Here is a 21622-nt window from a genome sequence, read left to right on the forward strand (position 1 = left end):
ACGTGTTCGAAGTTTAGAGAGGTATGGAAGAGTGTCAGAGGAAGGACTAGTGATTTTCCTAGGGTCCCTGTGAAATTAAATCGGTGACATGAACTGGACTATGTGTAGAAGAATTGGTTGCAAAATATTAGTGTACATTTTTACGAATCCTAAGTAAAAGCTCAAGGTAGATAAGGAAGAAGCAAGTGTTGAACGTGTTTAATGTTTAGAGAGGTCTGGAGGAGTGTCAGAGGAAGGACTAGTGATTTTCCTAGGGTCCCTGTGAAATTAAATCGGTGACATGAACTGGACTATGTGTAGAAGAATTGGTTGCAAAATATTGGTGTACATTTTTACGAATCCTAAGTAAAAGCTCAAAGTAGATAAGGAAGAAGCAAGTATTGGACGTGTTTAATGTTTAGAGAGGTCTGGAAGAGTGTTAGAAGAGGGACTAGTGATTTTCCTAGGGTCCCTGTGAAATTAAATCGGTGATATGAACTGGACTATGTGTAGAAGAAAGTGAAATGATTTTTTTCTAAAAAAATATACAGTGTAACCATTGATTGCAAAACGTCTTGGACATTTTTACGAATCCTAAGAGAAGGTAACAGAGTGAAGCATAGAATCACAATAATTACAGCAACTTGAACAAATCGACAAGATTTATCAGATCCCTAGAACTCTACTACGATGGTAGACAGGGAGAGACATGTCCTCTACAGAAGAGTGTCGTAATTTCTCACTCTTAATTTCTCACCAATCTGTGGACAAGTCATTGGAAACAGTCTTTCGAGAGCAGTCCTTGGTGATCAGTCGCTGGTGAACAGCGCAGCGTTTGGAGCATCAATCTTCGGTGCAATCCTTCATAGTGATTCACAGTATCCGTGGAACAACACTCACGCTCCGCCATTACAGGCAAAATAGACATGGTCAAGCATCACTCGGCTTGCTCTCCATTTATAATCACTTGTCCAATATTAATTCAGCGTGTAATCCCGCAGAGAGAACACGTACCAGTGCACGGGTAACTCGTTTGCGACCTCAAGAAGGAGGTAATTCTCACTACAACGTGCACAACCCCCTATATAATTCTCATTTCACTCATTCGTCACTGTACCGTAATACTGCACCACCGTATCATCGAACGGACCATCTGTATCTATTACCGGTCCCCGACCCTTGCGAGGGAGCATAAATCAGGCCCATCTAGTAGGGGCCTGCAAGCACCCTGAGCAAACAAAATTCCAAAGTTGCAGGTTAAAGTATAATTCACGCTTCCGAATAAATTACTATTCGCTCGTCGCGTAATCGGGGCCCCGCGGACCGTTCGACGTCCCTGCGCGCTGTGAATTACCCCCACGCGGCGGTGCTGCCCTCTAGCGCGGAGGCAAAATGAAAGAAATAAATAAAAGCAACGCGGAAGTGGAAGGCGAAAACAAGCGGAGCTTTTAACTGCGTAATTATCCGGACAATCGGGCACTTCCTGGTGCACGCGAGCGCCACGGCGGCGAGAAACGAGGATTGGCGCCAGCAGCCTCCGACGCCTCACGCCAGGATTACGCCAAGGATGCGATCGATGGACGGAAACGGCGCCCGAGAGGCGGCCGTGCACCACGTCCGGTCGCTGCTTCTCGCCGTCGCCTTTTCCTACGTTTGTTTACCCGCTTCTTCGTCCTTCCACCCAGCGGCCATTAACTGTCCCTACGCCATTTTCCCTCGCGAACCCCCCACCACCCGGGTACACTCGCCGCCACAAGTCTCTCGTACGACGCGATGGATTTACGTTCCGTCTGCCGAACCTAGATGTCGTCCCTTGTACACCGTGTTTCACATACGGTACACATAGCGGTAGTCTTGAAAATTCGTCGACAATCCCTCTAGTGAAATTATTATTGAACTAATCGAACAAGTTTTTGGTACTTAATTGCTACGTAGATTTAACTGGGAAACGTGTAATTTAATTCCGAAACTGTTTTTTTATTTTTTTTAATCTTCTGTAATTTTTTATTTCTTATTTCTTATTTTGCTATTTCCAATTTTGTTATTTCTTATTTCATATTTCTATACTTTTTTACTTTCTATAGTAATAAAATAAAAGATGTAGTCTGGAAAATTTGTTGGAAATAAATGTTTCGTAATTGAAGGACGAATGATGCAATTAATGTTAAATTTTTTGAAGTTTGTCAGTAATAGTACTAGATAGAGACAGATAGTGGAATTTCTGGAGTTACTCCGCAAAATGAGTTTTGATAGCAAAAAGAATTGTGTTTTACGTACCTAATGTAGACTACGTATCCCCATAGTTTCATAATTTTTTGATTTTCTGGGTTCAGGGACTTCCTCTGTAAGTATACAAACAAGCATGCACAAGCGTGTCTACTATTCTGTTCATGTATCTCTATCTCACTCGTACTCAATGAAAATCTGCAAGATCTACCATCCTTCGAAGTATCAAAGCGCTACTGTGTTAGTCAGAGATGAGAGAATGGTTAAGAGGAGGAATATAGAGGGTTCAGAGTGATCAGTCCAACTGCTCTGAGACGACCATCAGGATAGGATACACGAACTTTTTATTGCTGGCTGGGACCAGAGCTATGATAAACAGGGTACAGCGAAATAGAGGGGTGAAAGGGTCGAAACTGAATAGGGTTAGGTAATATGCGATACAGAGAATTGACACAGACACAGAGTCGGTGTCAATTCGCTACCCGAAGTGCACATCAGTGATCCTATCGCTGAGGGATTCGAGAACAGTGGCGCCATCCCACCAAGAACTTGTATAGTGCGTTCGAGAAGAGGTGCACAGCGTGGTTACATACTCACGGCTGACTAACTCCGTTGACATTGCCTCGATTACAGGCAATGATCCCTATTGGCCGAAAAATGACGAAGATCATATGACGAAGATATGTCAGTATCAGTGTTACCTTTTGTTTCGTACTAATTTCAAAGACTATGTCGATTCTGCCATATCCTATCTCACTCGGTCTCGCTATACCCTGCCAATGATTTCTCCGTTTTCGGCCAATAGCGGTCACTGTCTGTAATCGAAGGAGTGTCAGCGGACTTAGTCGTGAGGATGAAAACACACTGTGCCACCTTTTCTCGAACGCGCTATACACGCCTATAATCTGTCAGCCTTCGAGTGACCCCAGCGTTAAGGATCACCTTGTATGCACATGCTGTCAAATAGTCCAGTACTTAGCATCCATGTTTTCGAATAGTCTAATCTAGTACCTAATCCCTTACTAAAGTGTACATATATATTCTCAGGGTTACATAGTCATTTTCAAAAGCTTTTAAACTCCAGGCTAGCATGAGCACCTAAAGAATCAGCTATTAGCTTCAGACCTCAACTGGTCCTGCTGCTATGCCAGCATTGTCAGGGACCCAAAGGTAGAGGAAGCTTGAATATCTAGTCCCAAAGACCTCGTAACATGTGTATGCATTGCGTGAGAATATTTCTTCACACTTTAGGAGGGGAGTTGGCATCGTACAACCCTAAACGAGGGTCGAGGCTCCCTCATCTTCCCCTGCCTGTGTCTTCAGAATCGTTTCACGAACTCGCTTATGGTTTCTACCTACTGTGCTGTTTATAAACATTCTTTGACTCGATTCTAGCAGCAATTCTTTCAAAGATGACTCTATGGTTCATCTAATAAGACGAGATACCAAGTGACGTGCACGTGATGAAGTGCACGATCAGATCAGGACCGATTTCACGATACCTGGACCCAATGATCGGGTTCTGAAGGAGTTTTGGAATTATGAAATGAAGGGGGTCCAGGAATCCTAGTTCCTGAAGCTCAAGAAAATAGACCAATTGTCCACTTAACCCTTTGACTACGGCTGACTTTGAAACGTATCAGTCGTATTATACAGTAGGCACTGTACATACCACTGTATTAAAGCAATATTATTCGTTTCTTTGTAGTCTGAATTAAATTGTTACTGTACATACCTAAAATTTAACAGCAAAGGAGACTTTTGAACGGCTTTAGGAGTCTATAGTATCACAAACACAAGATTTTTAGGCGTCTACAATATCACCAGGGCAAGATTTCTAAGTGCCTTTAACTCTTTGTAGTCTGAATTAAATTGTTACTGTACATACCTAAAATTTAACAGCAAAAGAGACTTTTGAACGACTTTAGGAGTTTATAGTATCACAAGCTCAAGATTTTTAGGCGTCTATAGTATCACCAGGGCAAGATTTCTAAGTGCCTTTAGGCGTCCACAGTAGTCAAAGGATTAACTGATTATGATAGTCACTCTGATAGTCAAAGGAGTTAAAGTAAAGATTGGTACCTCGTCTCTTTGAAAGGACTATAGTCCCCTTTCACGAGCCACTTCGCGTTTGATAAAATTCGGATTATGAATCTCGAGTCTGCCCAAATCTCTTCGAAATAAGTTTATCTTGACAGATATTTTATTTAAAACCACGACGAAGGTCCGCCGAACGCGTAAACGTTCCGCCATCTTATAAACCGGAGTGTACACACGTGTGTATGCATGTGTACGTATGGGGAGTCGTTTGGCCCGATGACGCTGTTCTGTAAACACAGAGGGAAATATAGATGCAACGTGCACGGTGGGGCTGGATGTGTGGCTGGGAATTCCGTGGGGTGAGTTGTTTATACGGAGCAGAATGCGTCAATGGGGTTGCAGAGGGAACGAGCGATTGAGTTCTTGGGGAAATTGCAAGGACCAAGCAGAGAGTAAGGAAACGCAAGATTGGACGTAAGAGAGGGCAGTGCTGAAAGATACGAAGACCAAGGTAGAAAAATAAACAGCGAGGAAATGGAATTACAGCGGTGAAACGGGTCATAGGAAATAAAACACTGCGGTACACGTGTAATATACTCGCAAAACAGTGTCTACTCGCGATACACACATACAAATTACGTGACGAGGGGCGAGGGGATTTACGCGAGACGAGTCAACGTTGTTTGGACCAGAGACATAGGTGTGCGACGGATGAGCACTTGATCTAGACAAGAGAGAGGAGTGTTCAGGACTAGGGTGTGACTCGTAGTGACCAATGTCCACACCCTCAGCGTTAGATGGAAAACGAAGGTTAGAGGTCCTCGGTGAATCCTCGACTACCATAAATACAAGTTCCTATGCTACTTAAGTATCCCCCGTCTAAGGCAGGGACTGCTAAGCTTTACTGACGAGTCCACTAGTTGGCCCAGGACGAAACCCTTCCTTGCGTCCTTCCACCTATTACCTATCATAGCAAGACCATCAGGATAATAACCGACAGCATAGGCACCACAAGGCCTCATACATAACCCCCAGAACCTACCCACAGACTGAAGATTCCGGACTTTGAGAGAACCAGAGGACGTCTACTAAAGATAGCTACAGTGAGGCCTACTGTTCGCGTTGAAAAGCACATGACTATTCTCTGGACGAAGAAAAAGGATAAGGATGATGCATTTCTCAGTCAGAGTCTGCTAGCGGAGTCATCAGTAAGACTATCTAGCAGGCCCTATGTCTCAGATGTGGGATATTATAGGAAAATCAGGAACTTCCATTTAGAGAACGCAGAGGGTTCATAGAATCACTTGCAGGAACCTCAGTAGTCTCAGAATCCCTCGGACGGAGAGTGCGCGAATTATGGGGTTTCCCAATAAATCAGGAATAGAGATATACAATTAGAGGGATTGTCCAAGCATACTAGTTAGCAGTTAGAGTCAGAGTAGAGAGTAGAGAGTTGAGAATAGAGAGTCGAGAAGAAAGTTTCCTGAGAGTAAGAGCTTCGAGAGAGATTCTGTGTCAAACCATAATCATACTGTTATCTCATCTCATATAGCATAAATAGGAGCCAATCACAGGTCAAATTGATCGACTCTACCTTTCGAATTCTTTCAGATTTCTGTGTCAGACCAGTCCACTGATGTTCAACCTCTCGTGTTTGAAATAAATTTTTCCTTTTCATTTTGATGAGTCGATTAGCTTGACAGGTGAGCAGCTCGTAGATACGTATCTGTGATACAACGTCTCTATTTTATGTAACTGTTTAAAATAATATTTACAGTGAGACTGTAAGCCGAAGATCTTACGACATCACGTGTTTCGGACTCTTTTCACACAAGATCTTTTGCATAAGATCAGCAGTGTATTTAAATAGAGAAGCTTGACATACGCGAATGCTGATGGCAAACATGGATAAAGCTGTTGTCAGTATCAGCGATGATCTAGCTGATACTAGGGGGATACGGTCAATGGTAGCACGCCCACTTGCGTGCATAGAAGCACGAACTTAGCCATTACAAACGATGTGTACAAATATCGGTGCAATATGTCAGTGTCAAGCACAATTTCAAGTAACTAATTAACCAAAGTTAACAATAGAACTACTGTCCAGTAGCGTGTGCCTAAACTTCGTGTTCATAGACAATAGTAATTACAGTGTATCATAACAAGGAACAATTAGGTATATGCTGATACTATCCTAACCTAACTTAATCTAATCTAACCTAACCAGAGCGGAAGATGGCACGTATTTTAAACTGAACAACGATATTTAATCTTTTTCGGAGATTAACGCTATTATTCGCATAATTTTTCGCTCTAAACTCACATAGGACACAAGAATTTAAAAATTCAATGTCAAATAATATTTACCCGGTGTACTGCGTGTCGTTTGAAAGATGAACGCAGAGATATCGAAATTATCAGAGATCTTGGTTGGTTAGGTGACTCCTTTCTAGCACTACACAATACACGTCTGAGCTCGTTGATAACTACCAATATGTCTCATTATAATATTTACCAGGTGTACTGCGTGTCGTCTGAAAGGTGAACGCAGAGATATCGAAATTATCAGAGATCTTGGTTGGTTAGGTGACTCCTTTCTAGCACTACACAATACACGTCTGAGCTCGTTGATAACTACCAATATGTCTCATTATAATATTTACCAGGTGTACTGCGTGTCGTCTGAAAGGTGAACGCAGAGATATCGAAATTATCAGAGATCTTGGTTGGTTAGGTGACTCCTTTCTAGCACTACACAATACACGTCTGAGCTCGTTGATAACTACCAATATGTCTCATTATAATATTTACCAGGTGTACTGCGTGTCGTCTGAAAGGTGAACGCAGAGATATCGAAATTATCAGAGATCTTGGTTGGTTAGGTGACTCCTTTCTAGCACTACACAATACACGTCTGAGCTCGTTGATAACTACCAATATGTCTCATTATAATATTTACCAGGTGTACTGCGTGTCGTCTGAAAGGTGAACGCAGAGATATCGAAATTATCAGAGATCTTGGTTAGTTAGGTGACTCCTTTCTAACACTACACAGTACACGTCTGAGCTGCGTCGAAGGAGGGCTTCCTTTCCTCAGGAAGACCGGAAGTCCATTAATCGGCTCACGTTACGCCATTTTTCGCCCAGTGGAACACACTAGGAACGTCTGGAAAGGTTTCTCTCGCGAGTAGTACATCTCTCCTTTGTGCCTAGGGACGGAGGCGAACGATCGTAGTGTTCCCCCGATAGACAAAGGAGAAGAAGGATTTCTCAGATGGAAGTGGGTTTACACAGCGTAACAGGGACGCGAATCGAACGTGTATTTCTCGAATACCGTATCGATTCGATGGAAACGTCAAAGTAGCTGCTTAATGGACAGAGAATGGAAAGATCGTTCTTTCATACTTTCGTCCTGTTTCGCTTCAAGAGGGAGAAGATGAGACGTCGAAAGTACGTTCCTCCCACCGGTGCAACGAAATTCGAGGATTTTTCAGTGGGAATTTAGCGGTACATTTGTCGTCAAAGGCTGGTTGGTGAATGAGAACGAAGAGATTAACTTAGAAGACTTATTGGGGAAATTTAAAATCGCGAAACAAAAGTCGTCGTGAATATTCAGTTCCGTCATATTATCTCGGGTAATTTCGATATCGATCTCCAACTGCGCGACAGTAAATTAATTCGACGCGTTTAATCGTTTTCAATAACGTCTAAATTCGAACAACGTTAAGGAGATTCTGCCTGAATCAAATCTCCCGCCGGTAGACTCGACAGTAGTGGCGCCACCTGCACGCCGCCCGACGGTACTACCCACTCTCGCGCACTGAGTTTCCTCTCGTAGAAACATCCATGGTTATAAGAAGAATTCAAGACGCAGTCAGATTCGATAAGATCTAGGAATAATAGTAAGCCGATTAAAATCAACAGTGCCAATTCCTTATTTAGCATTTCTTAAGAAATACAATGAGCTGTTCAAATTATTATCCCCATGCATTTGAAAATTATTTATTTATTTTATTATATAAAGATATAACAATTCGAAGCTTTTCTTACATTTTTCTAATCTTGGTGATACCATTTGTGTTAAAATAGAGAAAGAAAATCAGGTGTATCTCATTCCTATATTTCACGCACAGTTACTTCTGATCTATAATATCTTCATATTATAACGTCATACTGGTTATTCAAGCTTCCTAGTATGAAAACAAACAGTGACTGACAATGAGAGACATTGCTAGAATGGAAAGGGTTAATGTCTTACACGAAGCCGTTGACAGCTAAACGAAGACATGTCAGAGACACCCGGTGCACCGATTCAAATCGCGCGCCAAAAGCCAGCAACCCTAGTTCTCTCCCAACCGTCGCGAGACTACTGTACGAGTCGAAAAGTATGCTCACAGCCAACTGCCAAGGTCACACCATGGACTCGTTCCAACGTTCCCATCGCGGTTTCATATTCCGCCGACTCACGTCTGGGGACATGTCAGGCTCGAAGAACGAACGCGGCTGGGAAATTCCTCCGACGGCGTTTTGGTGGCGATCGATTGGACATTGATCGATTCACTGGTAATCGGTGGAATAGCCCGTGAAAGCGATCATGTGGCGGTTGCAAGCACGCGGAAGACCAACGAACGAAACTGGGCCACGCAAACAGCCACGGGTGCGACCTCTGCGTGCTGAGGGCGATCAAGGTCAACGCGAGGAAGCCGTGACTCGGTTCAGGTACTCGTTAAGCCACCGTGACGGGTCCAACGGATGCAATTGGCCGTGTCACGTTGCGCATTACTGGCTTATCAACAGTGCAACTAGACCGGTTTATAATGAAAGTATCGAAAGTGGCTGAATCCTGAGCTTTAGAGGACTCAAGGTCACCGATTCAATCGTTCATAACGTGTTCTTGATGAAGATGATCACATGACATTTCGGACATTGGTTCTTATTGACTCACCCTGTATGCAACTCGTGATAAGTATCATTTTAGTCTCTCGATTGCGGTTTGGAAAATGGTCAACTCGCGACAGGTTATGTTCGTCGTTGGCGAAAGAGGTTAGGTCGCATTTAACGCAAATACTATATTTTCATGGAATTAAAATATTATAAATTTGTTTAACTGTTATAATTCTTTTGCAATGTTACGTAGAGTACTCTAAATTGCAGTTTGGAAAATGGACAACTCGTGATCGGTTAGGTTCACCATTACCCCAAGAGGTTATGTCACGTTTGTCGGAAATACTGTATTTTGATTAACTATTTCGATGGGAATAGAATATTATAAATATGTTTAACTGTTATAATTCTTTCTTAATGTCACACCGGGTAGTATTTGACTGACCTAAATCGGATATGCAAATAAATTAGCAGCAAGGATACGACGATATAGGACATGTCCTGTACACGTTCTTCCTCCTGTGTTAACCTCCAATGAGAAGTGACCGAGCTCGAATTTCACGAACCGTCGGTTGGACTAACCTAACATTTACATACCCTTCCCCAGACGCTAAATTTATGCTTTCGGTAACTTTCGCGGCGCACACGTTGCCACAGTTTAATTTCGCAGAAGACAATCGCTGGGATATCCTGATTAATCATGGCGGTCGATAACGGGGGTTTTAATATTTGCGTTATGAATCTTGTTAATATCCCCTACACGTACATCGCGATACAGCGTGATATTATACCGGGCTTCTTGTCACCGATACGTGGATATCGTGTAAGGCCACGCTGGACCTTCGACACGGTGACCCCAGCCTAAAAGGGCATTCAGCTGTTCCAACTACCCTAGAGTAAAAGGACGACCGCTTGGCCCAACGCCTCAGTAAACCACTGAGATCGCAATCACGCTGAAGCTCCGGTTCGGCTTCTGCTCTTATAAACCGTGGCTCGTGTTAGTTCACAGCGCCTGGACTTTACGTAATAATATACTCGAGAGATAATCTCATAGAGAATTGCGTAAGTGAATTGCTCGACTTAGTTTTTCGTCGCGAAACCGGTTCAAATTATTATGCTTTCTTGCTATTCAGATTTTAAGATGGATGGATTTATCATGGAAATGATAGTCGTTTCGTTTAATCCCGTTTCTTTTTATATATAAAGTAAGCGAGTACTCGATTAGAGCGTTGTCCGCGTATATGGCCACCGCTTGGACATATAACCGGAAAGCGCGTCATAATGACTGGAATATACAATATTATTCCATGCACGTTCAAACAGTTATGAGTACGCAGTATATGAAAAGTACGAGTAGCGAAAGAAAAAGCGAACGACATAAGTATACACGTCCATTTAAAATTAATTCAACTATAACTGGATTATAAAAATACCAAAGAAATTTCTCCTATTCTATTCTACTCTATATAACTAGTAGATATCGAACACACTTCGAGCATTCAGTTTCAGTGGTGGGGATAACTGGCCGCCATATTGACAAACAGCTACGTGGCCACGTACGCGACAACACTATACCCAACAAGATTTCCATTCCAGAAATCTCTGGAAATATGCAAAATATCGTTTTATAAAAATCAATAGACAAAAAGGCAATCTTCAAAACTTCACAAATGTACGTCCAATCTGTCTACAATCTCGTTATACCCTAACCTCAAATTAACCTCGAATCTGGCCAGAATCTATTTATACCCTAACCTCAAACTAACCTCAAACCATTTTGACAATAGCAAACGCTGTACATCATTCCTTAAATATATAATAAATATATATTAAATATATAATATTTCCTAATCTCAAACTAACCTCAAACTATTTTGACAATAGCGTAGTTGTACCTCATTCGTTAAATATATAATAAATACTGATTTTTCGAGACTATTCACGAAGATACACGCACGAGAAATTCTTTCGAAAAATCGGAATACTCGAGAGGACATTGTCAGAGTGTGTCGCCCGCAATTACAGTACGGGTTTCACCACCGGTCACGGATCAGCGTGAAACTTTTATCCGCGGTACACACGGGTCAATATTGGTCCACCAATTATTCCCCCTAGGCGAAAATTCAATTTCGCCGCGCATTCCGCATTGAAATTCGGATTTGAAACCGTGGTGTCGCATATTAATTTTGGCTTCGATCCCCGGCGTTACGGACGGGGCGACATTTCAACGAGCACTGTTCCGCGGTGATCAAACATTGACTTAACCTTAATGCCTGCTGCGAGCGTTCCGAGTTCCGGAAGAAACCGGACAGCGACGAGTGAACGTCGTCACTGCGTCGATACGTGTTGTTATTCTACGTCCAGACGTTTGTCCATGACGTCGGAGACGCGGACAATCGCTATAGAACACCGCTCGTGACCTGCGCGAATTTTGAAATTTGGAAAATTGTTGAATGCGACGGGAGGGGGGATTTGTAAAATAAAATCAAAATTTCGAGTCGTAGTTTCTCATTTTCAGTATTCGATGGACGTGAATTGATCGAAACACATGATCCCAACATATTCTGCATGTATTGTGTGTATGTACGCATGTGTATATGGGTGAGTGAGTGAGGAAGGTGTGTGTTGCGTGTGCTTGCGTGCGTGCGAATATATATCTATATATAGAGAGAGAGGACAGAGAATGCTTTGTTTTTGGTACTGAGATAGAATAATATTAATATATATTACGTTACCATAATGATATAGTTTTGATTTAATTAATTATAATTAATCCATTGGGTATAACATTTAAATTGGATATGCTTCGCGGTTTTAAAACGTTCACAGTATGGCGGTCACCTGGTGACCAGTAATAACAGAATTACTGACCTGTTCGGTAAAGTAATATATTTTCATAAAATGGATACCCGATAGTGTGATATATAACGTGTATACCGTGCTTGACAATGACTTTTGCATTTTCCGAGCTTCACCGAGGCACTTTTCGATAGTAAGTTCTTTGAAGTAACATTTCCAGACCCCTAGGGTATTTATTTGTCACTAGACGTTTTGCGAAGTTCGCAAATAATCCTTCCTAACCTACATTCTTTTCTCTCTCCGAATGAAGCACGTATATTTTTCAAGACACTTTACGGATCGATACTGCTCGTATTATCTCGTAATTTCTCGAAAAATTTATAATTTCGAAGACATTCCAATTTTTTTATATTCGGGATATGAACCGAAAAAATTCTAGCGGAAAAACCTTAACCTTCAAAGCCCATCTACGTCCCGCAGTTCCCCTACCGCGATCGCAAATACCGCCATGCTCCCATCGGCCATTTTTCTCATTCCTAACCCGCGGCAATTTTAAAATTCGCAAAATTCCTTCCATCGGCGGACTGGTCGTGTTAAGGGTACGGAATAAAAGGAAAAATGTGGAAATCGGCGCGTGAGGGATGGAGAAACAGCAAGAAGGAATGAGAAACCGTGGAAAAACGCGGAAGGTAGCCACAGCAATGCACAACCGTTCGTGACGCAAGTTTCGAAAGCCACACGCCTAGGGAGCCAGTATATCGGCTCCCCCAATCGCCGTCCGCACACACCACGGGCACGTGCTTCGACCGGACACGTCACATATCCGCGAAGTTATTATGTCAAACACACACGCGCGGAGACAGGCCGACGCGTACACAATAATACGTCGAGAAAACTGGTTGACAAAAATTTCACTCTGTCGAACACGGAACATTGCAACTTGATCGTGGACACGGTAAGGTTAACAGCCGAATTGCAGCGATTATTTGCAACCGAATCTCGACAGTGACTCAGGAGTGCTGCAATGCTCGAGATACTACCCGCGTAAAAAACATGGCTTTCACTCTGCTACCAATTCTCCACTAGACACACGTGTACCGATGTAAAACACACTTTCTGGTAAGATTGATATCGTTTTCTATTGAACATATTATATTCACAATATTATCTGTCGAATAGCAGTGGATCATTAAAATACAGAAATAATTGTCACAGTAAATGTGATTTTAATCAACGTCTGATAACAATGTATAAAAATTAAAACATAACCTATATACGCAAACTTAAATTCTAACGGATCCTGTTTAACCTCTGATCAAGAATTACTTTTCTAAAATTCTTTTAAACCGGCACACGTGAAATAAAATATCTTATAACTGTTACATTTTAATGTTTGCAATCCATCTGACCAGCATGAGCGCGTTTTAAAGGCGCATCTCCACCGTGGCGAGCAAGCAAGAATTTTATGCCTCGCTGTGACGGTGTAGACGGGTTCGAGCGTTACTAGCTTCGCAAGAATCATATCCTCGTGAGCGGTAAGGGACATAAACGAGCGCGAGCGAATACTTGTTTCTTGGAGAGGCGCCATAAGCGGCCGGACAATAACGCCACTCTGCGTTCCGAGAAGCGCTTCCCGATGTTTCGACAGTAATGGCTGACTTTCATCTTTGTCTTTGGTTGCATCTCCAACGTGATTTCCCTCCCCTCCCAAGTCGTAGTCACCGCGCGACTTGAAGTATATATTTCAATATTCAAAAGTTCGATGACTTCAAAATTCGTGGATAAAAATTTCAAATATTATTCTCTACTAAAAATTGAAAACACGAAATTTTCTAAATTAATGGTACACTTAAAGAGAGGTTATATTAACTGCAAAACTTAAGAAAAGAAACGTGAAAGATAACCATAGCGATTATTTAGCCTAACCATAAATTTCTCGCGAAAGGCGACTGTACGACTAGGAGATCTACAGTAATGGCGGACTTTCATCTCTGTCTTTGGTCTGATCTCCATGAAAAAATTTCGTTTCATTAAAATAAGCTTCAATTCGGAAGGATATAAAAATCCATTATTTTGTAAATTTGATTAACAGTCAAAATTTTGATTTCATTTCCATTTTCGATTTTCATTTTCATTAAAAATCAATTTTGTACAAATTTAATTAGCACCACATAGAAACTATAAAAATAACCTAAATTATGAGCTCTTGAGTAATTTAATTTCAACTCAATTTTCCACATTTTTGATAAAAGAGAGAAATATCTCAATATCTAGTGATTTTATCAAATAATATAGCATTTTTCGTTACAAAGACAGCGATATATATTTCCAATCTTTAGATATGTTATCTGCTTTGATATTTCAATTTCTGATTACGCTGGTATTTCAATTTTTTCCAAATGGCTTCTTATTTTTGCAATGAATATCAGTGCTGGCATTTATGCAATTCATAGATATAAATTTCAGTGACTGGAACTACGTGTGATTGGATCATCGGTCTAATTTGTCAATGGTCTACAGCAGATGTTATATAGAATGAAGTATGGTAATGATAGTGGCGCTATCTGGGAAACGTACAACATTTCACGAACACGTTTCATACTTTGGCGCTATTGATATATCAATAACGTGTCCAAGTTTTTTCTTTTTTTTCATTAAAAACGTTGGCCAGTAGCGTGTGCTGTCCAGGACCTGTTTTTCAGAGCAAACAGGTTAATCCGTTAAACTCAAAGTGCCAACTGGACTGGCTGTAAGTTGCTGGAGAATCTGCTTGATGTGCCAACCAATTTGGCAATGCTCTTCGTGTAATATATCATGTAATATATCTTGATGTGTCAGTCATTGTGGTTTTTATATATCAACGATTTCGTACGACAGAAAAGGGTTAGTAATTTATTCGATAATTGGAAAAGTTTTTACGCGCAGCAGTTATTTTTGTTTATTTTTATTTTCGGCAGTGTCTTTTCAATAAGCATCGAACTAAAAATTTTCAGAGGAATCGGTGAAATTAATTTTTCGAAATACCGTGCAACGAAACTAACCGAATAATTTGAAAATTTGCGAATTAAAAGTTGAGATAAATAAGAAAGCTGAAAGCTGGAAGATTAAAAAATTGTATACACTGAAAACTGTCAAATGCAAGATTTTTAATTTTAAAAACCGATAACAAGAGTCATCTTATTTTTCTGTCCAGTCAGTTAACCTATTTCTAAACTAACTCCTCGAATCCGTGTTTATAACCTACAAAACCTTATTTCTTGTCACCGCCTAGAGACTTTTCAGTAACAACCGCTAAAAATTCCATTTTTGTCAATAACCTATCAACTAAAAAATTGAGGTTAGTTCAATTCGACAAACTGGCAAATTAAATTTCATCTACATAGAAAGAAATTTACTCTGACTGTTACAAAAAGAAAAACAAAACCCCGTTACTTATCTCTGTCTAGGGACTTTTCGGTAACCGTCACAAATTTCTTTACCACCAATAACTGATCACCTAAAGAATTGAGGTTAGCTCGATTCGACAAACTGGTAAATTAAATTTCATGTTTATAAAAAGGAATTCCCTCTAACCGTTACAGAAAGAAAAAAGTCTTCACGATCTCGAACAAAGCTGTTTCTTTAATTTCCAACGGTCTTGGTTATTTTATCCATTGGTGTATGAGAACACTGTAGAGCCAGTTATATACATGTATACGTGTCGTCCAAGCACGATCTCCGCTCGAGCGTGGAGCCGAGGGGCAGGCATCTCGTCAGGAGTAAAAAAAGGGAGAAACAACGAAAGAGAAGAAGCGAGAAAAAGGACAGGCAACGGTGTGCCGCGGATTGCATCACATTTTGTACAACGTGCGCGTCCGTAAATCACGGTACTATCCAGACGCGTGTGAAACGCGCGCTTTTCTAGGAAACGTGGCCGATCGAAGAACGGCCTTGGGCGACGACTGAAGTCATCGTGCAAGGAAAATAAACAACGCGAACCGAAAAGATAAACCGAGAGTCCTACCGTGGCTACACTTATTATATACCCCTTCTAGCTGATCGAATTAGAATTTCCAAACGCTTCTTGACCTTCGTCGCGAGTCCGCTCGCTTGCAACGATGGGAAATAATTACTTAAATGTCGTCATCGACTATATCGACATTTTATACTAATATCGAGGTGAGCTAAAAAATTTACATAAATAAAGAAATTTGATGCAATCGCGAATTTTGAACTCTGATTTTTTCAGTGACAAATTCTCTTTGAAAAATCATGATATATTTTTCTTGTTACATACTTGTTACAATTTATTTTGAATTTTGAACTCAATTCTGTAATTTTTGCATCAGGAAAACTCGATTCCCTATACCATCACCAGAAAATCTTTGAAACATGGATTTAAATGGCTTCCCTAGAATACAAAATGGCATCCCTTGGCAACAATTCCTGTGTACATCTTCCATCGACTTGTTTGTACTGCTATTCGATTCAGACGTTCGATAATTGAAATTCTATCATGAATAATCATTTTCATAGTGTGAATAAATAGTATTCGATTAAAATGCGACGTCTGTCGTGACAGATCAGACAGTTGTTGAATGTTTTCAAGGACGTCTTCCATTATTCTCCCTCGATTCTCAACATTGTGTCATACCTATCTATAAATCATATACGATTTCATGGAAATTGCCAGGAAGTTTCTTTCACAACCAGCAAGATTTTTAACAAAAATTTCGCGAATTCATATTCTCATAATCACTTTCAATATTCAAAAACAACTTGAACGAAAATGCTTGTTACAAAGTGAGAATAATAATCGAACAATAACCAAATTTTATATTAAATTTTTAAAAAATAAATATTTTTCATATCATTTATTTGTTGATCAGAATGTTGTTTAACACTAGAACTACCGATCTGTAATGAATATACATTAATACATTATTATAGATACACATTATTGATGATAATTAATTATGATCACATAATTATGATAATTACAATCACATGTTAATTTTACCAAAAGCAATTGCTTACCTTCAACAATTACTGGAATAGAAAATTGAAAACACGTCATTTTCACCCTTTGGGTAGTTCCAGTGTTAAAGAATACTGTCCTATATTTTACCATATTCTCAATTCCAAAATTGTCCCTTTCTCTGGAATCATGGATTTTTTAAAAACTCTCGTGGAAGTATAGTTATCAGTCGATTAAGCAGCAGCATCCAGTATACCCGAATGATCAGATGATTAATGAATTTTCCAATGAATTTCATGAAAGACACCTCTTGGACAGGTGGTTCTTCACCATACTTTTTCGATACTAATCGATATCAATTCACCTAATTATACTCTCATTACTCGATCCATTTTTGCAATGAAAACTGCAGAACGAGTCCTTCGTGAAGCCTCGAATCAAATCCATTTAATTTTCAATCCTATTTTCATTTAAATATTCAAAATTATACTTGAAAGTGATCGTTCAACTAATCACGATTATATCAAAATTACTCTAATAATAAGTCAACGATTGAACTATTATGTGCTGTATAAAGGGTGTCCCAAAATTGATAAATTCTCTTCATATTTCCTAAAATTAAAATTCGTTTATTAATTTGTCTAATTTCTGTTAATAATGTTGGTTTGTACATCGTACGTAAATAATCCGACCAATGAGTGACATCGATAATCGATAAGACAGGAGGAAATTTATAGTTCGCTCTGCTATACTCCTTTTGTCCCTAAATAACCAGCATTTTGCAACATCGTCTCATTCACGACTCGAGATACCTAAGTTGGGAAACACGCAATGTTTCAGGAAGCTTCGACCCGTTTCTCGAATTAAATCTTTCACAGACGAATCCAAAAATAATGCTCGCCAACCGAACTGAATTAAACCGAACAGCTGCGGATTTGGTTAAAGTATGTCCGGTTTGTCTCAATTAAATATACGTCTCGGTTCGGTACTATTTTTGATGCGATCCAGGCGACGCGAGGATATACCTGATTCGAGCTACTTCCGGAAAAATTCGCATCGATCTGGATCTCGAATTACCGTGAATCTGGATCGATGTGTGAATCACTCGAAACGTCGATCAATTAGATTTCTTTGTTGCTTAAATATCCTATTGGGTTGATAAATGAACATGGTGCCCTTGTTTCTGGTACGAAGAAATAATTTCCTAACCTAGAATGTTCATATTTCGAATTATTTATCAAAGATCGAAATGGTCGATACATTATTTGACAAATACTGGTTTCAAACGAATTTTCATTGACATTTTGTACTGAAAATGCAGACGTCATTTTCTAGCCAACTCTATAATTTATTAATTCTAGTGACTTTAACTATTAAACTAGTGATTTTTTATGTTATGATAAAATTTAATTAAATTTGATGAAATTTAATATTGTGCATTACAAAAGTTAATTAAGTTTAATTATAATATAATAATTTAATTCTGTTAGTTACTGTGAAAATGTAAGAATGGATTTCAGAATTTTTGGTAGATGGAAAATTTGAAAATGATTGATTAAAGAGTTATTTGTTTAAAATAACTATCGGTTCATGAAATTTCGTTGTATGAGTAATATATGTTTTTTAAACGGAATGACATTCTGTTCAAAATATGTCTTTCGTATTTATTTAATTATTTGCGATAATTAAATTTCATATTAAAATAATATGAAATATCAAATCGATTTTAATTATAAACGATAATATCATATTAAATTTAATTGTACGACTTAAACTCGGAAATAGCTGCTTCAAATGAATTAATAGTCGTTTTGATCTGGACTTATTATACAGTTTATTTATTATATAATTTTATTTTGCTCCTACTGATTTTTAATTAAACTGAAAATACGTCAAATATCTGGTATAATGTGAGTATAATATATTGATGTACTCAAGGTAACTTTTAATTAATTATTTTTTGTGTGCATTAATTACTGTGTGCATTAATATTTCAGTGTCTTAAAAGATTTTTCATTACCCTTTACATTCAACCAAATAGACCTAGTTACAAATAATCGCTTTGATAACTAGATCGTACAAATTGAAAACTTACTTTGAATCAGTGAAAAACACAGAATCCGATCAACCTCGTTATATAATATGTGCATATTAAGCAGCACCACTTGATAGATTTATCTACCACTGTTTATGGTATTTTAATACATTACAGGACTTGTTCCGTTAATCATCGTTCAAGAAATAAACGAGCACATTTATCATCCGTCCTAAAGGTTCCAAAAAAGCAACTGTAGTAGAAAATATATTATAATATAAATTATACCACCTTACATAAAATCTAACTTTTAGAAAATTCGAAGAAATTCCTTTTCCAAATCCTCTAATTATTTCGACGCCATATTAAATCACTCGCTTTCCATAATCGTTCCTCTAATTAGCATGCGAAACCACAAACCACGAAGATTACAAAACGCCTCAAATAGACGCAACGCTATACAATACCATCTCGATTATTGAGACTGGAAGTGCAGTTCCTTTATAGGTTAGGATCGTGTAAATATATAACGGACCGCGATACAGGAAGATCCTAAAATCAGTCAGTAATTAAATTAAACGTATTTCGAATTAAAACAAAATAAACTATCAGAAACGTTTAATTAATAAATCTAGTATTAATAAACTTCATATGGTGTAGTTAGGTTCCTTTTTACATTATAAGAAAATAAATAATAATTTTATAACGTATAAAAGTAAAAAATGAAACTCGTTACGGAAATCGTGTGAAAAAGTACGGTGTGGAAAGAGTATATCTAATATACATATTGCAATAAAAACTCGTATTTATAATACCTGACGAAGAGATGTCAAAATTATTAATTACCATACCAAGCTGAAGGAATTCCTGGTAAATATCAAGAGTCATGTAATTTGCTTCACAGACAGGAAAAAAGCCGATTAACTTTCAACACTAAGTTCATTTATTATCAATTATAACCGATTTGCCATTACTGCATTACTTCCTATATATTCTGTATTCAAAAGAACTTCAATTTTCCATAAATTACTGTCGCAACACTACAACGGAAAAATAATGTCTAAATCGACATCGTACGGCACTGAGTGACGCATGCGCTCTTTATCTTAACCAAACAACTGAGGTTGCCGTTTCAACGGTTCGAACATCTGTAGTTTTCTTCTACACAGATTTTACGATCACACCGTATCTCCTCTATGGTTTATATGTATTATAATATATTACAATTTTCTAGCTCGTTTTCCTCGTTCACTGGATTCTACAAAACTTAATATCAACACACTTCTTCCACTCGAGAAACAAGAAACATCGTTAATTATAAAGCGCTGTGATTAACCGGTACCTCCATGCTGCGCGAAATCCGAAAGCAGAATGCGATGCGCAGCCCTAAATACAGTGACATCTGACGGACCCCTTCCTCCATAGTTTAATTTACGACCACGCCGCTGCGTATCCCGCGCTAACCGCTTCGTAATATGGAAATTAAAATATCCACTAAACGTATATCTTTCTAACATGATTATCGAAAAAATCGATCGTGAGATTTTGCAAAACGCACTCCCGTTCTAGCCTCATTACTCTCCGCCGATAAGACCTTTAATTCTTTCGTCACCGATTGTTTGTACATTGTCTCAGTCCGGGCTGACGTGTCAAGAGCGATCTCACACTAGCTCGTTATCGCGCCGTTCAAACAATCCTTGAGACGCGAACGGATCTCGAACGTTCGAAAAGTTTCACCTCGTCAATGCTGGCTGTGCTCGCTGTTTTGCCTCATTGTGAAAATATACGAATCGTATGACAACCTTCGAGATAAGGCAGAGGGAGATGCGTACACTTTGCCTCAATCCGTCTCTCCGCGATTCTACGTGGCCATGTTTAAGCAGGCGTCAGATTTGACACAACGAGCGTTTTGTCGCGCGGTATCACATAATACAGATGTATACACAGCCTATACGGATCATGATATAGCCGGGACGAAAATTAAGCAATCGAGTTGCGGCATTGACTGATGTCTTAGGGTTGCAGAGGCACGGTTAAGACTGTACGTTGCGTGTAATACAAAATTAAAATCAATGATATAATATATTACATACGATATTTTATTATTGATATGAATAAAATAATTGCAAATATTAATTACTGCTTCATCGAATAGGATAATAGAAAAAAAAATTGGGAATATTCTTCAAGTATAAATAAATCTGAGCACGGAAACTGCATGCCAAAATGTATCACGGCTTCCTTAGAAAAAATCCCAAAGAGGTCGATTTTTATTGGCCGGATTACAAGAATACTCGCTTAATCAAAGTTTCACGACTATATATGCTTCTTCTCAATCTTTTCCAATACAATGTCCTAATTCCTGCGACCTAATTATCGATTACTCTGATTACTAGACGATTTTGTCACCTCGCCATATCATAGTCCATACTATACAGCAGTTTGCACAATATAACAAGATCTCCAAATTGGATCAGGTGTTTGTCCTAAAACATGGCTAATCCTAGACTCAGAATTCACAATAGGATCTCATAAATTGCCTCCTCTGTTTGCCAAATCACCACTCCTCACAATAGAACTCATTCCTTCTGAACCAATAGAGTATCTCTCATTCTTAGAAATTTTCACCTAATCAGAAACCATGCTTACTCTAGATGGGTACAGTGGTCCACTTATTTCAGTCCATTGAAATGGCTATTAGG

At 39.2% G+C, this 21622-nt stretch overlaps 1 protein-coding gene across 2 annotated transcripts in view; it reads right to left on the reverse strand.

Moving 5' to 3' along the window:
- Positions 1 to 21622, reverse strand: part of Mob2 (MOB kinase activator 2) — a 114445-nt gene that overhangs the window by 67240 nt on the left and 25583 nt on the right. Inside the window, exon 1 of one of the 2 annotated variants that reach the window (XM_017901103.1) lies at positions 2257 to 2321. The exons of the other annotated variant lie outside the window; for it this stretch is intronic. Within the exon in view, the coding sequence (XP_017756592.1) occupies positions 2257 to 2288 (32 nt within the window). The 5' untranslated portion in view covers positions 2289 to 2321. Of the gene's footprint in view, positions 1 to 2256; positions 2322 to 21622 lie in introns of those variants that run through there. 2 annotated transcript variants of the gene reach the window in all.

The sequence above is a fragment of the Eufriesea mexicana genome, unplaced genomic scaffold (assembly GCF_001483705.2).
Source record: "Eufriesea mexicana isolate 0111107269 unplaced genomic scaffold, ASM148370v2 scaffold1490, whole genome shotgun sequence".
Classification (NCBI taxonomy): domain Eukaryota; kingdom Metazoa; phylum Arthropoda; class Insecta; order Hymenoptera; family Apidae; genus Eufriesea; species Eufriesea mexicana.